General features: G+C 38.1%; 1 protein-coding gene across 1 annotated transcript; it reads right to left on the reverse strand.

Moving 5' to 3' along the window:
* Window positions 1-9459: 9459 nt before the first annotated feature.
* Window positions 9460-10656, reverse strand: LOC110870939. The gene is made up of 2 exons (XM_022119991.2): window positions 10454-10656; window positions 9460-9929 (listed from the first exon to the last, which is right to left on the reverse strand). The coding sequence occupies exon 2, from the start codon at window positions 9834-9836 to the stop codon at window positions 9528-9530; it is 309 nt and encodes a 102-aa protein (XP_021975683.1). The 5' UTR covers window positions 9837-9929; window positions 10454-10656; the 3' UTR covers window positions 9460-9527.
* Window positions 10657-15445: the final 4789 nt, after the last annotated feature.

Consider the following 15445-nt stretch of genomic DNA (forward strand, 5'->3'; position numbering starts at 1 on the left):
GACGGATTAATTTTTGGATTTCATGTTCATGCTTTGAATGAATTGAGTCTCTGTTTAAATTAGGTTTCTAGTTTTATATATTAACATCAGTATGATGATAGATTGATCAATTTTAGAGCTTATGCATTTCGCAGGATTAGTTGTTGAGTTTTGTGTTTGTGATTTGAATGATTTGAGTCTCTAATTTTAAGTTAGGTTTACAGTTTTTATTAGGTTTGTTGCGGCACCGAGCAAGTTGAATAGGTTATGTTAGATGTTTGGTATGAATTGCTATGATTGTGTTTAAATCAAGTGGTTTAAGATTAGGAAGAATTATTGGTTCCTTTTAAAGCTTCGGTACTGAGAAAGAGGTTATGCGATGATTCTGATGTCAGGTTTTGCAATAGTTCTTCTCAGTGTTTTGCTTATGATTGATGAATGGTTGTGCTTTGAGTGATTTGAGTCCTGCTTATAATGTCAATGTTAGTTTATACATTTCAGAGGATTAATTTTGAATCTCATCTTTGTTATTTGAATGATTTCAGTATCTGATCAAAAATAGGTTTTCAGTCTCTGATTAACTTTAACATGATGGTTGATTTATTTTATACACTTTGGAGGATTAATTGTTGAAGTTTATGTTCTGAATTTGAATATCTGATTAAGTTAAGTTTTTTACTTTCTGATTAAGTATGATGATAGATTAATGAATGTTGGTTTATAGTTTTATAAATTCCATAGGGTTAGTTGTTGAATTTTATGTTCGTACTTTGAATTCCATAAGTCTAGTGGAGGTCGAGATTCGAGAAGATGGTTCACCTAAAGGGGCATCAAGCTAGATGATTAGTGTTAGGGTTTGCAAAAGTTATGTAAGAATCAATTATAGCATTTGTGGCGAGTGTAACTATAGCCCTCTCTCTTTTCTCTCTCCCTCACTCCCTCCCTCTCTCTCTCTACGTCGAGTTTGTTCGCTAGACCCTTTTCTGTTTGCACGTCGGGTTTGTTTACCAAAGTCTTTCACAGAAATTGTTTGTGGTGTGCCAATGGCTCGTAGGCATTAACCTTTGGTACTCGAGATTTGTCATTTTTCTTGAAAGCATATTAGCAATAGCTAAGTGAATACATCTCGTAAGTTAAATTAGCAACTTCAAAATCCTATCATACGCCGGCCTGATTTGCCCAAGATGGGCGTGGGACAGAACACTTGAGTGGGGACAAATCCTGTTGGTGTATGAATTGTTGGCCTATGTACAAAACTACATAGTTTTTTTTACACTCCTGGCCATACCCACATGTTTACAAGTATTTCCCACAATTCTACACACTGCTAGATATATTCAAACATGGATAAACATAATCACATCCCTCCATTCTTTTATTTCAACTCATTTATTCACCTCCCTTGAGATTCATAGACCTCAAATAATCTATTGTAGTTCCTTGAGCCTCGAGACTTCAAATTATCTTTTGTAATCAATCCCTTGAGCCTCGAGACCTCAAATTGGCACCTTGAATTCCCTTGAGATTTGTAATCTTAGTTCGTTGTCAGTCGTTCCCATGAGACTTGTAGTCTTAATTTAGTGCTCTTAAATCTCTTGAGGCTTGTAGCCTCGGTTGAACACTAACACCCTTTAAGACGTAAGTCTTTGTTTCACGCGTTTTACCAGCATTGATGTATTGTATACTCTATACAAAGAAGAGGTTAACAACCTCTCATGTTAATGCTCTATTTTTATGTCATTTTCTCATTAAATAACAATTCTACGAATTCGGCGTTCTTTATTAACAAAGTTGTACTTGGTATTCATAACTAGTTGTGGATCTTCTTGATTCCAATAGGAATATAGTTTAGACTTCATAATTAAGTTCACTAAAAGAAATTTGCAAGTACCTCTCTTTGTGGTTATCAAACAAATTTTCCTTGGCTCGCGTACGTTTTCACTTTCTATGACGTGTGATATAGTTTTTCACCTTTTCTCAGTGTCGTAGTTTTACTAACAAATACTTACTTATTTATGTGTTTATTATTATTTTTATTTCTACCTTTTTTAGTAGTTGCGTGCTTATATATGTTGTTTTTTTTTTTTTCAGAAGCTTATGTCTTGGTTATGGTTTTTGGAGCCGGGGGTCTCACTGAAAGCAGCCTCTCTATCCCCTGGGATAGAGGTGAGGCATCCTACCCTCCCCAGACCCTATCAATAGCTTCGCTATAGGTGGGATTATACTGGGCATGGTTGTTGTTGTACTAATAAATCCCTCCGCTCATGCTTGATCCAAAATCCTCAAATTTATTCAAATTATGTTAAATTCTTTTCAAGAACACTTAGAGGACTTTTATTAAATTGACTTGAAGTACATAATTAGTAACATTTAAAGGCTTGCAAGCACAAAGTTGTAATACACGTGGTATGAGACCGATTTGGAACATGTAATATGGAGTTTTACATTAGTTACCCACAAACTCAACTTCCATGACCCTTTTGACTCCTAATCAAACTTTTATAAACTTCAAAGATATAATCTTTTATACACGCGAACACGCACACACATATATGTAAGTTGGGATGTTACATCAAAGCTTTTATTTTGACATGACGACGCCACATCACCTACAGGAGTCCTCAAGTCAAGGACGTGGTTGCGGATGTCCTAAGGTATGAATAAGTTATTTTTACTTCTCACTTGAATTTTAGAGAAAAGGGAGATTTGTAACTAAATGAAACTTAAAAGACTAAAGAGGGAATGAATAACACATGCAAGAAATATTGCCAACTAAAAGTTAACTTTCATTGTCTTTTATTTTGCGCTTTGTATAACCTTCTTTCTTATCTTGGTAGGGTCGTCGATATCCCCTTGCAATTACATTTAAAAGCCAATGAAGCCTAGCTCAATTGGTAAAAACCCGGGGAGCTAGAGCTGAGGTAAGGTGGAGGTTGGGGGTTCGACTCCCGTCGGGCGTGTATTTACCACCTTGGGTGGGCGGCTCTCAGTTACGCTGCGAGTTGCCCTTAGCCGTAGTTCACTACGGTCTCCTAGCGTAGCTGGGTTGTACATTTAAAACTTTGCCCAATTGTCCCTTAAAAAAGTATACTTCACATTCACAACTTTCTAATATTGTATCACGAAGAGTGCTCATTTTTAGTTTTGAGATGAATGAAATACTAATAAATGCTTATGTGTTCATATACTATCACGATGTATGGCCTATTTGAGCAAGTTAGTTTACCAAATTCATATAATTTTCCGAAACTAATCTCAAAGAATTATAGGGTTAATTACAAGACAATATAACTTTAATGTTTTCTAATTATATCAGTTTTTTATGAAAAGATCGGTCAATTTAATATATAATCACTATAAAATCCGATGGTATCTTAACTACCAAGATTTATATAAGAAAAATATAAGTTACTTTATCTATCGTTTAAAAGTATGTGGGAGTTTCCTTGTTTAGAGCCTTAGGGGTTTAGAGCCTTGATTGAGTTTCCTTGTTTGTTTGTTTATTTTTGTTTCGGCTTAGTGGGGATGTAGATCTGTTTCTTGATTGTATGTTTCCTTGAGGATGTTTGTATTGACTGCATAGCATCTTGCTATGGGTCGGGATTTGGCCATGATGAATAAAATGTTTCGTTGTTGCTGTTCAAAAAAAAAAAAAAAAAGTATGTGGGAGTGAATCTTTATTGGATGATGAACAGATTTTGTGTATATTCCATGATTTTTAGTTGATTAAATGAATCATTAATGTGGTTAACGGATAGTGGTGAAAATCATAATTGTTCTTTTAACAAACTAGTTGATTCAGGTAAAAAAAAATTGTATATTTTTAGTGAGTGTGTAGGAAAGAAAAATAAAATAAAAAATAGTGTTTGTGAGAAAGAAATAGATAGAGATAAAGAGTCGGATGTGAGATGTTTTGAAAAATTAACAAAATTTAGAGAAAATGTGTTTTTATATAGATGGAGATGGAGGTTCCAATGTGAATGCTCAAACAAGTCACTCTTATACTCAATCAATTAAAATGTCTACATTTGTATCACCCGCGACTTATTTTATTATCGTCTCTGACCCCACCAACAACACTGCTACCAGAAACACTGCATCGTCATCACATCGCCATCACCCTGAGTCCCTGACCGCACTGCCACCACTGGCACTTCCACCATCGACATTGCCGGTGAAATGGAGTATTCGCCTCCCTCATTCGCGGCGAAGGAGTAGGACTTCGAAGATTACTGGCAACGACACGATTTTGAATAACTTTGTGAAGGATAAGAGTTTTGTAAGACTATTGTTTAAAGGGTCAGTATAAGTCATCTAAATTGTTTCATGACTTTTTTTGCAATGAATTTTCATAAAATTAAACAAAGAGACCCATAAAATAAAATAAACCCCAAAATTTTTAACTTGCTCAATCATCGATTGCTCTAGCATCTAAACATGGTCGTCCACACGACGGTGGGCAACAAGCAAGAAGAAAGAAACATGTGGGTTGTAGGACTATTTAAGTTTTTTATATAACTATGATAAATGTGTTATGAATATTATTAATCATGCTTATTAATATTATTTTCTTTTACTAGCTAACTCACACATCATCGGTCTAATCCTATAATTAAATATGCATATTAATGAACCATAAGACCGCGAAGTGTGAGCTTGGGTTTGGGGCGTGGGAACCAAACCAACGCCGCTTTAGCCACACCGGGCCAGCCAGGGTAGCGCCGTCGCCCCTCTGGCGTGGGGCGGGTTGGCTAGATGATGTGGATGGCTGGGATTAGCTAGCAAAATATGGTTGTTACCCATACCCGTTTGGGCTAGCCGTTGGCCATGGCGGTAACCGCATGTAAATCAAGTTTTTAATTTTTTTTACTAATTTTTACCTATAAATACTCACCCCAAACCCCAAATTTTTTACACCTACTTTCTTCAAACACAAATCTTCATCCAAAACCAACCCAAAAACCGAAAATGGTTAACTGGACCGAGGAGGAAGAGCTAGCGCTAGTGACGCCAATCGTTGACGCACAACGAACGCTACGTTGTGGTCAAACCGCCTACTGGACACGAGCGTTTCAGAAATACCAACAACATGTTGCAAACGTGTGTCACAACTTGAACGTGTGTCAACATAAGTGGCGGGAGCTAAAACCGCACCTGGATCGGTTTAAAGCATGCTTTGATCGTGTGCCTGCGGGCGACCTAAGCTACGACGACGAGTGGAGATCGCCAAAATCGAGTACAGGCACGATGGGAACCCGAAATTTCGTTGGGTTCCCCATTTTAATATTTATCGTACTTCGTAATTTTTTTTAGAATTTATTATGAAGTTTTTTTTATTCTATATTAGGATTTATTAAGTTGTTTTTATTATTTTTTAGGATCTATTAAGTTGGTTTTTTATTTATTAGGATTTTATATAACTTTTTTATTTAAATTAAATTAGTGGTGTGTTTTATTTTTTAAATATCAAAATATAAAAAAAAAATTCACATGTCAACCCAAGCCTCCAATCCACACAGTTATCACACCTCACTTTTTTTGAAGTGGCCTGGTAAAACTCATTTTTGCCACATGTCAACCCAAGCCCCAGTCTAATACTTAAATCATCAACCACTTCAGAAGAGAGACTTTTCCTACAACCCTTCCTCTCAATATTTTGTAGCACACTTTTACTACAACTCTTCCTATCAATATTTTTGTACCCACTTTAGAGTGGAGGGTATGGGGTCGGCCTTGGCCCGGCGAGGCCCGGCGCCGCACCCCCACACCGCCCCTCTTAGGATCGTCCCGGCTTCTCCGTCGTCTGGAAGACGTGCTCGACGGACCTGTTTCTCTCTCCTCTCTCTTCGTTCTCTCTCCTCTCTCTCTCTCTCTCTCAAATCAAATCTATTTAATATTTTTTTAATTGTTTTTATAAATATTGTGGGGCCCCGTCCTTCACCCCCTTGATCCATCCCCTTTAGATCCATCCTCACTCCCGGTGACGTGACGTCCTACGTAACAGCCCATCCTCATGAGGATCACCCTCATGATTTTGGTATTAACGTTATATGCTAGATTTTGTTTCCCACTCGTATATAAATCTATATATCTCATTTGTATTAAATTTTAGAGCAAATTTTTAAGTTCCTATATTTTTGTGGTTTTAACCACTTAAGTTTAAAATTAAAAAGTTTAACGTCCTGAATACCAGAGCCGTTCTTACGTTTTTGGAGTCTCTAAGCAAACTACAAAGTGGAGGCCCAATTTCGTTATTGACTAACATTAGAGGTGCAAAAATCGGGTTTATCTAATTCTGGAACCACCGTGTTTCAGTATGATCTCGAGTATTAGAAAATCGGGTTTTTAGATACCTATACATAATACATTAATACCCTATTTTCTATTTTTTACACAATATAAATCCATTTTATTTTTTAATTTTCTTTGTATTTGATAAAAATACTTGAAATAATTACAGTATCACAACTTTATTTAATTAATATATCTCAGTTTTTCGTTTAATGTCACTAGAAGGATGCGCCAAAAGGAAAAAAAATATATTGCTTATGAGTCTTTCGTTTAATGTCATCAAAAGGATGTGCCAAAAGGAAAAAAAAATATTTTGTTTATGAGATTCGAGCTAGGGTCTTTACAAGACTAGGGCAAGACTAATACCACTACACTAGCAAAGTTAATAGATCTATAGAATCAAAACAATTATATATTTATATCATTTTTATATTAAATGGAGACCCTAAAAGTTTGGAGGCCCTAGGCCCGAGCCTAGGTTTTGATAAGTATTGGGGGGGCTTTGCTGAATAGCTTAACACACATTTTATAACCCTTTGAGTCCAAAATTTTAACACAGTTAGAATTATTTTGATAACGGTTGTTAAATGACCAAATTACCCCTATTATATTATTATTATTATTATAAATAAATATATATTATCCTCAAACACACAAGAGTAATTAATCTCTCTCTCTCTCTCTTCCTCATCTCTCTCCCCCGTCCTTATCATTCTCTCAAACTAAACCTTCCCCCATCACACCACACCACACCACACCTCACCACTACACCGTCACCGTCACTGTCACAACCACTACACTTCCACTTCCATCGTCACCCCCACATCACCTCACCACAAACCTACACCTACACCTACACCTCCATCGTCATCACCACACCACTCATGCCCTTCCACCGTCACCACCCACCACTGTTGTATCTCCACCCTCACCAACACAACCTGCACCTCTATCGTCACCACCACTGCACCTCCGCCGTCACCACCATAGCATCACCTCACCACAACCGCTGCACCTCCGCCGTCACTACCATAGCATCACCTCACCACAACCGTTGCACCACCGCACCACCACTGATGGGGATAATCCATTTGAGCGAAGGGTTGTTAGGAGTGATGATGATTTGGGGTTTGTGGGTTTTGAATCACAATTTAGGGTTTGCATGTTTGTGTATAGGAGAGAGAAAGAGGGGGGAATTAGAGGTTACGAGGTTTGTTTTTTAGTGTAATTTAGGTTTTTGATAGGTTCCACACACATTTATATATGTAGTTTAATTTATTTATTTTTGTTTTTTTAATGTAAAAGGGTATTTTGGTTATTTCCAAAAGTTTAACTAACAAAATCCAACACAGTCAATAATTAGAACTCAAAGGGTTAAAAAATATGTGTTTAAATACTTAAAACTTTTTAATTTTGAACTTAAGTGGTTAAAACCACTAAAAACAAGTATAATTTACTCTATTTTTTAATACTTTCACAACAAAACATTATCGATCATCATTAACATAACAAGTTTTCTTAATTTAATTTGTAAATAAATAACGAGTCCCACGAGCATTTCCATGAGTAGTAGTAGTAGTAATAATAATAATAATAATAATAATAATAATAATAATAATAATAATAATAATAAGATCTATACTATACAATAAAAGAAACCACTTTAGAGACACTTGTCATTATATTACGCCATCTCTTATAGATAATATTATTTTAGTTTAATATCTTCTAATTAATTATAGATATCCCTCCTACTAAATATTATTTAGTTTAATATCTTATATTATAGATAACCCTCTTACTAAATATTATTAATTTAATTTCAGTGAGTTTTATATATTCATAAATCTTAAATATAAAACGACTTATTTCACTCTTCCATATTTAGACCATGCACACTTTACTTTGTTATTTCACTTTACTCAATATTTAGACCATATACTCTACTTTAGTTCAATTTCTTTATAGTTTATTCGGTTAACTTTATACTCGGTATTTCATATCCGCCTCCCCTTTTGTAGTGTTTTTGTCACATTTGTAGCGTTGGTTATCGATCCATGATATGAAAACAAATTATGTTATCGACTGAAACAACCGATGATGTGAACATTTATCTATACTATATAATAAAAAAAACCAATATGTGACACGTGTCATTCGTTGGAGGCACCTATTTTTGGGGTTTTCCGCCTTTCTTTTATATTTATTATTTAGTATATAAATTAGATTTTTTACTATTATTAGTATTTTTATTATTTATCTAATATATTGATTACTTAAAATTTATATATTAGACTTTATCCAAAATTATATTTATTTAATACACTACTAAACCAATATTATATTTATTTAATATACTATTAATCTAAAATTACATTTATTCGACTCGTGTAATACATAGAGTTTTTAAAGATTTAACTTTTTTGTATTATTTGGTATATAAATTACAATACACGGGGTTCTTAAAAATATAATATTTTTTATTATTTAATATATAAAATTACATTTATTCAACCCGTATAATAAATATGGTTTTTAAAGATATATTGTTTTATTATTTACTATGTAAAATTACATTTTTTTTCAACCCATGTAGTACACAAGGTTATAACCTAGTTATTATTATTATACTTATAGTTGATAAATTTGTTAGCTACAATACTTTTTGTTTTTTTGTGAAAAAGTTTTCCAATTTCATTAGTTTTCTTTTTCATGTTTTAATCGCACCTGGTATTGTATAGGTAATGAAATGAATCGATGCGATACAGATCGAACATCGACAATATCAGTAACGGTTTTCATTTTTATTGTTTCCGATCAATGTAAAGCACGTTACGATATCCTTTTGATCGTATCACAACTTTTACTTTTTTTGTTTCCCTTTCAGTTGTTATAGAGAGTACCGGTACCTTAACGAACCGAACCAATACCGACCAAATTTCCGTCGCGTAGATTTACAAACTTTAAAGCTTTTGCTTTTTTTATTAGAGAAAAATGCCCGGATAGTCCATGTGGTTTTGCCTTTTTTCACCTATAGTCCCCAACTTTCTAAAATTACCTGAATAGTCCCCAACTTTTCATTTTTTGTTCCCGGATAGTCCCTGGGTCTAACTTCAGTTTGTTTTCTCTGTTAAAAGGGTGTGAAATGACAAAAATACCCTTGCCTTAAAAGGCCAAACCATAGGGACTATCCGGGCATCTTCATTTTTATTTATAAAACCCCACCACCACACTTCATCTTCAACCTCCACCCACCATCACCCTCCTCCACCATCACCGAATAGGTCCCGTCCAGAAACCAAATGCAGGACCTCGGGAGTTCCGGGAACAGATCTAACGCCAGCTTCGAAACAGTCGGGAAGAAAGTCCATTGATTGAATTAGAGGACCGTAATAAGCTGCGTTTATGGCAGAGTAAAAATCGTTTTGTAGCACGTCGAAGTAACCTGTTCCGTCCATTATTCTCTTCTCTGATACGATATCGTTTATGGCGTATCTATACCATTCTAACCATTCAACAACTTCCATAGGCTTTTCTGTTGTTTCGTAGGATTCGTATGTGTACATTTGGGAACCTTGTCTTGATTGTTTATGGATAACTACTTTTTGTGAAAATAGATATCTGTCATAGTGCGCCCTCTTTTCAGTATCTGACAATATCTGCATTTTGTTATTGGAAACAATCAAACTACATTTTCATCCTCAACACTTGTCAAGATCTACAAAGAAGTCGTTTGGCAGCCTATATAAAGTGTCGATTATAATCAAATGGATATATATCAATGTACTCAATATTCATCTAAACTTCTTATTCATCAACATTCTCACTTACATAGAATCTACAAATCCTTGTTCTTCTTTCATACACTCCAACATGAATATCATTGTTCTTATTATCCACACGATAAGCCAATCAGTCGTCTCTCCTCATCCTTTATCACACACGTCGAATATCAACAGTTGATATCGATACTTTAATCATGTTTTGCATATCAAACACTCCTCCTAATTCCTTTAACTACAAACCTAGCATTACATAACAGTTTATAATTCAATTTTAACCTAATTCACACATAAGAACATAAACTCCTATAAAAAACATACACAGAACAATCACATAACCGTTCAAATTTATCACAAACAAACAATCATCACAACTAATTACACTCAACGCATTAGAATACCTGATAAGCTGCGAGAATCTGAACAAACCGATTGGAATGCGATTGAGATAGATCTGGATGAGTTTCCTTGGCTAATTTCCAAGACGAAGCTTTGATTTCTGAAAACGAGCAGGATTCCGGAAGCCCTAGGAGATCGTAGGCGTTTTTACCGGACAATTTAAATATGAAGAAGAGGGTGATGGTGGTGGGTGGAGGAGGGTGATGGTGGGTGGAGGTTGAGTGGTGGTGGGGTTTTATAAATAAAAATGAAGAAGATGCCCGGATAGTCCCTATGGTTTGGCATTTTAAAAAAAGGGTATTTTTGTCATTTCACACCCTCTTAACAGAGAAAACAAACTGAAGTTAGACCCAGGGACTATCCGGGAACAAAAAATGAAAAGTTGGGGACTATTCAGGTAATTTTAGAAAGTTGAGGCCTATAGGTGAAAAAAGGCGAAACCACAGGGACTATCCGGGCATTTTTCTCTTTTTATTATAATTAGTTTTGTGTATATTATGTTTTTTTCTTATAACTTTTAATATACGATGTTTTTGGAAATTATGAGTATATCGTTGCGATGTGCATATTTTTATCTATGTCTCGATAAGCGCAAACATAAAAGTTATTAAAGTAACCTCACATTAAATTAGCGTCATTTAACATATTTATTATTCTAATAATATAAAATATTTTTTATAAAGTTCTAAATATACCGTTGAAAATACGGAGTATTATTCACAATAGAGTATTATTTTTATCGTAAGTCACAATGAGTGTTGGCACTGTACTAGTAGCGGTATCGTGACGAACCGAACTTATGCCGACGACTGAAAACATATATTGGCATTGGTACTGATGAGGATACGTCCTTGGTCGGACCGACTCATCGTCAAGCATAGAGCCGAGCTGTAATACATCAAAGTCGGATCGCATCTTGCACCACAAACGGAACGGACAAATGCACTGGTACGCCATAACTAACTGGGCCCCATGGACATAACCGTCATGACAGTGACTGGTCCGACCCTAACTAACTCGCCAAGTCAGCATACCCAAAGACTATAAATACCATGCTCAGACTCCCAAAACGGGTAACCGCCATTTTCTCTCTCTAAACTCTCCTCTCTCTCTTGACCTACTTTCTCCTCACAAATACTTATTCTCACGCCCGAGCTTGGTCACAGAGAGGCCCCCCTCCCTGTGACGAGGCTAACGGTGTGTTTGTTTCCTTGTGATCTTGCAGGTTCTTGCTAAGTCGTCTGAAGCTGTAACTCTAGCCAGGTCGGACTGACTGGTTTTTGAGTCTTCAGTGGCGCCATCCCCTCGAATTCACTCAATTCGTTTTTTTTTTGTTAACTCTGTTTATTCCAAGACATGGAATCCACAACAGCCGCTCCAACAAACACTTTCCCGTCGTTCAACGACATATGGGAAGGAAATGTTGCTCCCACAACTGCCTCAACAGCAGTTGCCGCCGCAGTGGCTTCTATGGGAATAGCATCAGCACCTCCAGCTGCAAGTTTTGTAATCGCGAGCTCTGTCACCACTCTCTCGGTCACTGCTCCAGTTGCTACACCACTACCTACCTTTGACAATGCTTTCCTAGTGCGGAACGCCGACTTGTTACGACAGCTACAACAGCAGCAGCAGCAGCAGCAGCGAGAAGAAATGTTGCAGAGTCTCCGCACGAACTTGTTCAGCAGTGTCTATCCAGGGAACAATCTCGTTTCTGTCGGCGCTCTCACCTCTGGATCTATGGTAAGTTCTACAATCTCTACTCCCGTAACATGTGTTGCACAATTCTCCTCTTTTACAAGCGCTCCAATGAATAATGGTCTTAATGACCTGTTTCGCCAGGGATCTATGGGCTTAAACCCTCAGGATCAGGAGTTGATCATGCCATATCATCCCACGTCTATGACTTCTCAGTCAAAGTTCACGATGCGGATTGTTAATGCCCCACTCCCGGCTAAGTTGAAGATGCCCCCCACATTGAAATTTTATGATGGTACGTCCGATCCGGACGACCACATGTTCGCATTTGCAGTATCAGCTAAGGTCGAACAATGGCCCATGCCGGCCTGGTGTCACATGTTCGCTCAGACTCTCACCGGATCAGCCAGAGTATGGTTCGATGGGTTGCCAGAAGGGTCGATTGATCATTTTGAAGATTTCCGGCGTATATTCTTGCAAATTTTTTGCCAGCAACGCCGCTGCAAGAAAGACATTACTGAGGTTCATCACATAAAACGCCGCGACGGAGAATCCGTAGAAGATTTCATAGACCGATTCAATCGGGAGAGCATGCAGATAAGCGGAGCGGTCGATCAGCTCCGGGTCTCCAGATTTTGCCACGGGGTAAGGAACAATCAGTTGGTGGAAAAGCTCCACGAAGATCTCCCAAAAACCATGGAGATACTCATGGAGCGAGCTCGAGCCTTTGTCCGGGGGAAGAGTGCCTGTGGTCAGCCAAACGAAACAACCGCAAGAAATTCCAAAGCTCGAACCACGTCATGGAGACGGAATGCATCGCCACCAAAAGATAGAAACAACAATTGGAACAAGAGTCGTGGCCTGTACCAAAAGTCAGATCGAAGCAGTTTCCGAACCGGAAACGTACGTTTTAACACCTTCTCTGAATTGACAAAATCACCAAGTGAGATCCTTAGTACAGAAACCACCCGGTTTCCTACACCATCAAAGCAGCGACCCACTTCGGATAAGCACTCCAAGAAGTACTGCGAGTATCACCAAGACAAGGGGCATACAACTGATGAATGTTGGGCATTAAAGCAGGAGATCGAGAAGGCCGTACGATCCGGTAAACTCTCTCATCTCGTAAAAGAGGTAAAGGATGGGAAGAAGCCCGCAACAGTAAATGATAACCCGAACACCGAGGCCGGGATCAACATGATCCGGTCTGCCAAGCCAAGAGGGGTAAAGCGGTCGAATCAGCACATGGCAGCGTGGATGCACCAGCCCACATATGTCCCTCCGATTGATCCGGAGGATGCGAGAGGCGGACCAATCACGATATCGGCCGTAGTCGCAGGAGACTTAGTCCGACGGATCTACGTGGATGGAGGAAGCGCCTTTGAGATAATGTATCTATAGTGTTTCCAGCAGCTAAACCCCCAAACAAAGAAGAGGCTGATCGAAGTGTCCACCCCTCTGGTAAGTTTCTCGGGAGAGGTTGTTCGTCCAATAGGACAGATTACCCTTCCGACTACATTCAAAGATGGTGACAGGAACAGAACCGTACAACTAAACTTTCTGGTTGTTCGGACCCACTCCTCACACAACATAATACTCGGGCGACCCGGATTACGAGCTCTCAGAGCAATCAGCTCTACGATACACGGTGCCATTAAATTTCCCACCGAAGCAGGTGTCGCCACTATACTTTAAGAGTCAAATTCATTCGTAGCCGAAGTACGACACGCAGCAAAAACAAACTCCAAAAAGTCTGAAGTACCCACAGAACTCTGGGCGATCAACCCGGATTATCCCGAACAGCAGGTGGCTATCGGTGCCCAGCTCCCAAAACGAACAAAGAAACTCCTGTGGGAACTACTGAGTAATTCAATTGATGTTTTTGCGTGGAAGCACTCTGATATGCAAGGGGTTCCCCGGTCTATGGCACAACACCATCTGAATGTAAAGGAGTCGATAAAGCCGATAGCACAGAGAAAAAGGCACATGGCGCCGGATCGAGCCAAGGCAATTGCAAAAGATGTGAAGAGTCTCCTGGACGCCGAGATCATTCGAGAGTTCCGGTACCAAACATGGGTGTCGAATCCAGTCATGGTGCGAAAGAAGGATAACTCATGGCGAATGTGCATCGACTTCACCGATCTAAATGATGCTTGCCCAAAGGATTGTTTTCCATTACCAGAAATTGACGAGAAGATTGATTCTGTTGCCACATTCAGGCTGAAATGCTTTCTAGCTGCTTACAAGGGATATCACCAGATACAAATGGCATGTCACACCCCCAAAATCCACCTGCGGAGTATCACCGCTTGGGAGCGTGACTGACCAGGATCAAGCCACCAATCATATCGAACATGTAATTAATATCAAGTATAATAAATGTAAACCAATCATTCAATACGATCGGTGTTCAAAACATAATCATAGTTTCAAAGTATAGCGGAAGCATAAGTACGAAAACCCAATTGTGTAACATAAGTTCAATAAGTTTCAAAACATAATCCATGCTCCACAACAACCTGCTCCTCCCTGTGCAAGCTCCATGTATCTAACGACCTGCAAGGCATGTAACAGAGGATCAACAACTAGTTGAGCGAGTTCACAGTTTACAGTTCAGTAACAGTATAGTGTGAGTAGTAGTATGTTCGTTCGTTATGTAATGTATCGTATTAGTTTCCATCGCGGCCTCCCAGGCAGGTATGCGAAGATATTAGGGGGGATGTTCATCCCGAGTATTCTAGACTAGGTTTACCTGTATCGCGGCCTACCAGGCAGGTGTGCGAAGATTAGTAAATTACAGTGCGCGGCCTTCCAAAGGCAGGTGTGCGAAGATCAGTTCAATAAGTGTTACTAGTCTAGTCGTATCCTTATCGTTAGGTTCTATCAACTGAGTACGTACAATAAAGTAATCCAATCCCATTCCCACCCTGGGAACCCCATGCCTTGGTTGTGTGAACTCACCTTGGTTTGCTCGGTATGTTATTGCTTCTAGGGTTTATTAATCTCTAAGTCCGTTACACACGACCTAGGATGTATTGCACATGCTTCATTCAATTAGGGTTTACAATTCTCGATATTCAAGCAACGGTGCTTTGTGTGTTTATTGTGTACACGATGATATTACATAAAATGTTCACGCATGTAAAATCATATAGTTGCATTCAGTATCATACGATTATTACACATAGAATCATACATCATGTAAACAGTTAATCGTATTCACATAATTCATACGTCGCATCCTTGATTACATAGTTTAATCTAACGTAGACGTTAACCTAGTTGCCACTGTTAACATA

This window comes from Helianthus annuus, chromosome 7 (genome assembly GCF_002127325.2).
Source record: "Helianthus annuus cultivar XRQ/B chromosome 7, HanXRQr2.0-SUNRISE, whole genome shotgun sequence".
Lineage (NCBI taxonomy): Eukaryota > Viridiplantae > Streptophyta > Magnoliopsida > Asterales > Asteraceae > Helianthus > Helianthus annuus.

What these genes read in the sequence shown, in the direction of transcription:
- LOC110870939 (XM_022119991.2), bottom strand. Translation starts at nt 9,836, where the DNA reads ATGTACACATACGAATCCTACGAAACAACAGAAAAGCCTATGGAAGTT.